This window comes from Macrobrachium nipponense, chromosome 15 (genome assembly GCF_015104395.2).
Source record: "Macrobrachium nipponense isolate FS-2020 chromosome 15, ASM1510439v2, whole genome shotgun sequence".
Lineage (NCBI taxonomy): Eukaryota > Metazoa > Arthropoda > Malacostraca > Decapoda > Palaemonidae > Macrobrachium > Macrobrachium nipponense.
Genome location: NC_087208.1, coordinates 44917887 through 44923783, shown reverse-complemented (window position 1 = coordinate 44923783; position 5897 = coordinate 44917887). Strand labels below are relative to the sequence as shown.

The following is a 5897-nucleotide window of genomic DNA, read 5'->3' as shown; positions in this document are numbered from 1 at the left end:
CTTTACTGTTAAGTTCTGTATTTCATTAAAAGTGATTATTTATGCAAAATAATAAAAGTTGGCTTACCCTTCGTGGAGCGTATTCGAAGGACTCCCTGCTGTCAGCTGCTACGAGGGCAGCCAGGCCCAAGACGACTAGAATGATCTTGAAAAGGAATAATTTATTAATCTATGAGTACGTTTCCCCTAAAATTTTTCTGCTATTACATGATTATTTTATAGTAGTTTTGTTTTTCAAATATTTAATTTAACGTAAATATCTGTGTTTAAATCGAAATTTAAGTTAATTGCTGTAGAATGCCTAAATGTTCCCGAATATGTTGTGGTTATCTTATAGTAATGTTACGTCTGAAATACTTCGTTTAAAGGTAAATATCTTATTTTCAGTCAAAATTTAATCTGGTTTTACTTTACAAGTGCATATGGTTAAAAGAAACCAAAGATATTTATAAGGGACCATTTTGAAGTGTCTATGAGCACGTTTGCCGAAAGGTGTTCTATGTCATGATTATTCTATAGTAATTTCATATTTAAAATATTTTATCTAAAAGTAAATATCTGTTTCAATGGAAATTTAAACTATTTTAGTATTAGATTGCCTAAAATTTTTATGAGACTACATTATTATCGACTAGTAATTTTACAGTTCAAACATTTAATCTTGTGTGAATATCTTTGCTTCATTGAATATTTAAACATGTTTTACTCATTTTACTTTTGAAATATTTGATCTAATACAAATATCTTTTTTAAATAGAATTTTAAAGTAAATGGTTTAGAAGTACATACAGATATAAGAAATCAAATCTACTTTGAATAAGGAAACACAAGGAGTTATTTTCTCTCTCTCTCACCTTTGAGTTCATGTTGATTGACTGAGTACCTCGACTGGTATGTGCCTTATCCTGATATGCTTCTGAATATATACCGGACGATTCTGAGGCGTGGTCAGACCCGACCTTCAGATGAGATCTGCTTCTTCTTCTTTAGAGACTATTTGTGACGGCTGGCGCAACCTGAGAGACTTGCGTTTGCTTGAAAGTGGGTCTTACTGTAAAAAGACGGTGGCCGAAATGTTAAATGGGGAGGAAGGGAGGAGGGGGTGGGATGGTGATGTTGAAAGGCTAGAAGGGAAATTTTGAAAACGTTATTTATTTGTTTTGGTGTCGTAAGGAAAGTCCACTGATTAAACAAACTGTTATTGTGCCAAGATAAGGTATTCGCTAAGCTACTGTGTAAATACGATACATTTGATGAGAGATCGAAGTACTTACACATAATAATAATAATAATAATAATAATAATAATAATAATAATAATAATAATAATAATAATAATAATAATAATAATAATATAATAATAATATAATAATAACTAATATTATAATTATTATTATTATTATTATTATTATTATGTACACTGATTCCAAAGTCGTATACATAATTAGGTTTGATACAGCACTTTTTTTATCTTTATCTTTACAAAATTTCACTTTTATTATTATTATTATTAATAATAATAATAATAATAATAATAATAATAATAATAATAATAATAATAATAATAATAATAATAATAATAATAATAATAAAAATAAGGCCCTACACCCAAGAATAGCAGAACAACTCCAGCATTGTATCACAAATCACCACGCGCCCAAATGGATGACCACAGGAAGAACATCCTTAGTCCAGAAAGACAAGAGTTAGGGAAATATAGCCACCAACTACAGGCCTATCACCTGCCTACCAATAATGTGGAAGTTACTAACAGGTATCATCAGCGAAAGGCTATTCAACTACCTAGAGGATACAAACACAATCCCCCACCAACAGAAAGGCTGCAGAAGGAAGTGTAGGGGCACAAAAGACCAGCTCCTGATAGAAAAAATGGTAATGAAGAACAGTAGGAGAAGGAAAACCAACCTAAGCATGGCATGGATAGACTATAAGAAAGCCTTCGACATGGTACCACACACATGGCTAATCGAATGCCTGAAAATATATGGTCGCAGAGGAAAACACCATCAGCTTTCTCAAAAATACAATGCGCAACTGGAATACAATACTTACAAGCACTGGAATAAGACTAGCAGAGGTTAATATCAGGAGAGGGATCTTCCAGGGCAACTCACTGTCCCCGCTACTCTTCGTAGTAGCCATGATTCCCATGACAATACTGCAGAAGATGGATGCTGGGTACCAACTCAAGAAAAGAAGCAACAGAATTAACCATCTGATGTTCATGGACGACATCAAGCTGTATAGTAAGAGCATCAGGGAAATAGATACCCTAATCCAGACTGCAAGTATTGTATCTGGGGACATCAGGATGGAGTTTGGAATAGAAAAATGCGCCTTATTCAACATATATAAGGGCAAAGTAACAAGGACTGAAGGGATAAAGCTACCAGATGGGAATATCAAACACATAGATGAGACTGGATACAAATACCTGGGAATAATGGAAGGAGATGATATAAAACATCAAGAGATGAAGGACACGATCAGGAAAGAATATATGCAGAGACTCAAGGCGATACTCAAGTCAAAACTCAACGCCAGAAATATGATAAAAGCCATAAACACATAGGTAGTGCCAGTAATCAGATAGAGCGCAGGAATAGTGGAATGGACGAAGGTAGAACTCCGCAACATAGATCAGAAAACGAGGAAACATATGACAATACACAAAGCACTACACCCAAGAGCAAATACGGACAGACTATACATAACATGAAAGGAAGGAGGGAGAGGACTACTAAGCATAGAGGACTGCGTCAACATCGAGAACAGAGCACTGGGGCAATATATGAAGACCAGTGAAGACGAGTGACTCAAGAGTGCAGGGGATGAAGGACTGATAAAAGTAGACGAAGACCCAGAAATATACAGAGACAGGAGAAAGACAAGCAGAACAGAGGAATGGCATAACAAACCAATGCACGGACAATACATGAGACAGACTAAAGAACTGGCCAGCGATGACACGTGGCAATGGCTACTGAGGGGAGAGCTAAAGAAGGAAACTGAAGGAATGATAACAGCGGCACAAGATCAGGCCCTAAGAACAAGATATATCCAAAGAACGATAGATGGAAATAACATCTTTCCCATATGTAGAAAGTGCAATACGAAAAATGAAACCATAAACCACATAGCAAGCGAATGTCTGGCACTTGCACAGAACCAGTACAAAAAATAGGCATGATTCAGTAGCAAAAGCCCCTCCACCATGGAGCCTGTGCAAGAAACATCAGCTACTTTGCAGTAACAAGTGGTACGCACACCAAAACCTGAAGGAGTGATAGAAAACGATCACGCAAAGATCCTCTGGACTATGGTATCGAAACAGATAGGGTGATACATGCAAATAGACCAGACGTGACATTGATTGTATAAAAATAAAACAAGAAGAAAGTATCATTCATTGTGTCGCAATACCATGGGACAACCAGAGTTGAAGAAGAAAGAAAGGGAAACGGGATGGATAAGTATCAAGAACTGAAAATAGAAATAAAGATAGGGGATATGCCAGTGCAAATTGTACCTATAATCATAGGAACACCTGGGCACGATCCCAAGATCCCTGAAAAGAAATCTAGAAAAAAAAAACTAGAGGCTGAAGTAGCTTCAGGGCTCATGCAGAAGAGTGTGATCCTAGATACGGCGCACATAGTAAGAAAAGTGATGGACTCCTAAGGAGGCAGGATGCAACCCGGAACCCCACACTATAAATACCACCCAGTCGAATTAGAGGACTGTGATAGAGCAAAAAAAAAAAAAACTAAATATAAAAAAAAAAAAAAAAAAAAAAATAATAATAATAATAATAATAATAATAATAATAATAATAATAATAATAATAATAATAATAATAATAATAAAATAATAAAAGTGGGTGGTATTTTCAGGGATCTTCGGATCGTGCCTAGTGCTCCTCTGATTATGGGTACAAATTTCCACTGGCGGGTATCCCATCCCATATTTTCTTATTTCTATTTTCAGATCTTGATACTTATCCATCCCTCCCGCTCTCTAAAACTTCAACTCTGGTGTCCCATGGTATTGCGATGTCAATGAGTGATACTTTCTTCTTCGACTTTGTCAATCAACGTCACGTCCTGGTCTAGTTGCGCATATCACCTATCTGTTCTGATACCATAGTCCCAGAGGATCTTTGCCTGATCGTTTTCTATCACTCCCTCTGGGTGGTGTTCGTACCACTTATTACTGCAAGGTAGCTGATGTTTCTTGCACAGGCTCCAGTGACAGGGGCTTTTGCCACTGAATCATGCCTCTTTTTGTATTGGTTCTGTGCAAGTGCCGGGCATTCGCTTGCTATGTGGTTTATGGTTTCATTTTTCGTATTGCACTTCCTACATATGGGAGAGATGTTATTTCCGTCTATCGTTCTTTGAATATATCTGGTTCTTAGGGCCTGATCTTGGGCCGCTCTTATCATTCCTTCAGTTTCCTTCTTTAGCTCTCACCTCTGTAGCCATTGCCATTTTTCATTGCTGGCTAGTTCTGTAGTCTGTCTCATGTATTGTCCGTGCATTGGTTTGTTGTGCCAGTCCTCTGTTCTGTCTGTCATTCTCCTGTCTCTGTATATTTCTGGGTCTTCGTCTACTTTTATTAGTCCTTATTCCCATGCACTCTTTAGCCACTCGTCGTCTCAATGGCTGGTTTTTTCAGATATAGCCCCAGTGCTGTGTTCTTGATGTTGACGCAGTCCTCTATACTTAGTAGTAGTCCTCTCCCTCCTTCCTTTTGTGTTATGTATAGTCTGTCCGTATTTGCTCTTGGGTGTAGTGCTTTGTGTATTGTCATATGTTTCCTGGTTTTCTGATCTATACATTATTATTATTATTATTATTATTATTATTATTATTATTATTATTATTATTATTATTATTATTATTATTTTTTTTTTTTGTTATTATTATTATTATTTTTTTTTTTGCTCTATCACAGTCCTCCAATTAGACTGGGTGGTATTTATAGTGTGGGGTTCCGGGTTGCATCCTGCCTCCTTAGGAGTCCATCACTTTTCTTACTATGTGTGGCGTTTCTAGGATCACACTCTTCCGCATGAGGCCCGGAGCTACTTCAGCCTCTAGTTTTTCTAGATTCCTTTTCAGGGATCTGGGGATCGTGCCTTAGTGCTCCTATGATTTATGGGTACGATTTGCACTGGCATATCCCAATATCCTTCATTTATATTTTCAGATCTTGATACTTATCCCATTTTTTCCCTCTCTTTTCTCTTCAACTCTGGTGTCCATGGTATTGCGACATCAATGAGGGATAACTTTACTTCTTGACTTTTGTCTATCAACGCACGTCTGGTCTATTTGCACGTATCACCCTATCCGTCCTGATACCATAGTCCCAGAGGATCTTTGCGTGATCGTTTTCTATCACTCCCTCAGGTTGGTGCTCGTACCACTTATTACTGCAAGATAGCTGATGTTTCTTGCACAGCCTCCAGTGGAGGGCTTTTGCCACTGAATCATGCCTCTTTTTGTACTAGTTCTGTGCAAGTGCCGGGCATTCGCTTGCTACGTGGTTTATGGTTTCATTTTTTCGTATTGCACTTCCTACATATGGGAGAGATGTTTATTTCCATCTATCGTTCTTTGAACATATCTAGTTCTTAGGGCCTGATCTTGTGCCGCTGTTATCATTCCTTCAGTTTCCTTCTTTAGCTCTCCCCTCTGTAGCCATTGCCATGTGTCATCGCTGGCTAGTTCTTTAGTCTGTCTCATGTATTGTCAGTGCATTGGTTTGTTGTGCCAGTCGTCTGTTCTATCTGTCATCCTCCTGTCTCTGTATATTTCTTGGTCTTCATCTTCTTTTATTGGTCCTTCTTCCCATGCACTCTTTAGCCACTCG

At 37.4% G+C, this 5897-nt stretch overlaps 1 protein-coding gene across 1 annotated transcript in view; it reads right to left on the bottom strand.

The window, feature by feature from the left end:
* Positions 1-930, bottom strand: part of LOC135226856 (pro-resilin-like) — a 1362-nt gene extending 432 nt beyond the window's left edge. Inside the window, exons 1-2 of the mRNA XM_064266548.1 lie at positions 855-930; positions 68-145 (exon numbers count right to left, since the gene is read on the bottom strand). Of these exons, the coding sequence (XP_064122618.1) occupies positions 68-145; positions 855-866 (90 nt within the window). The 5' untranslated portion in view covers positions 867-930. The remainder of the gene's footprint in view (positions 1-67; positions 146-854) is intronic.
* Between the last annotated feature and the right edge of the window lie 4967 nt (positions 931-5897).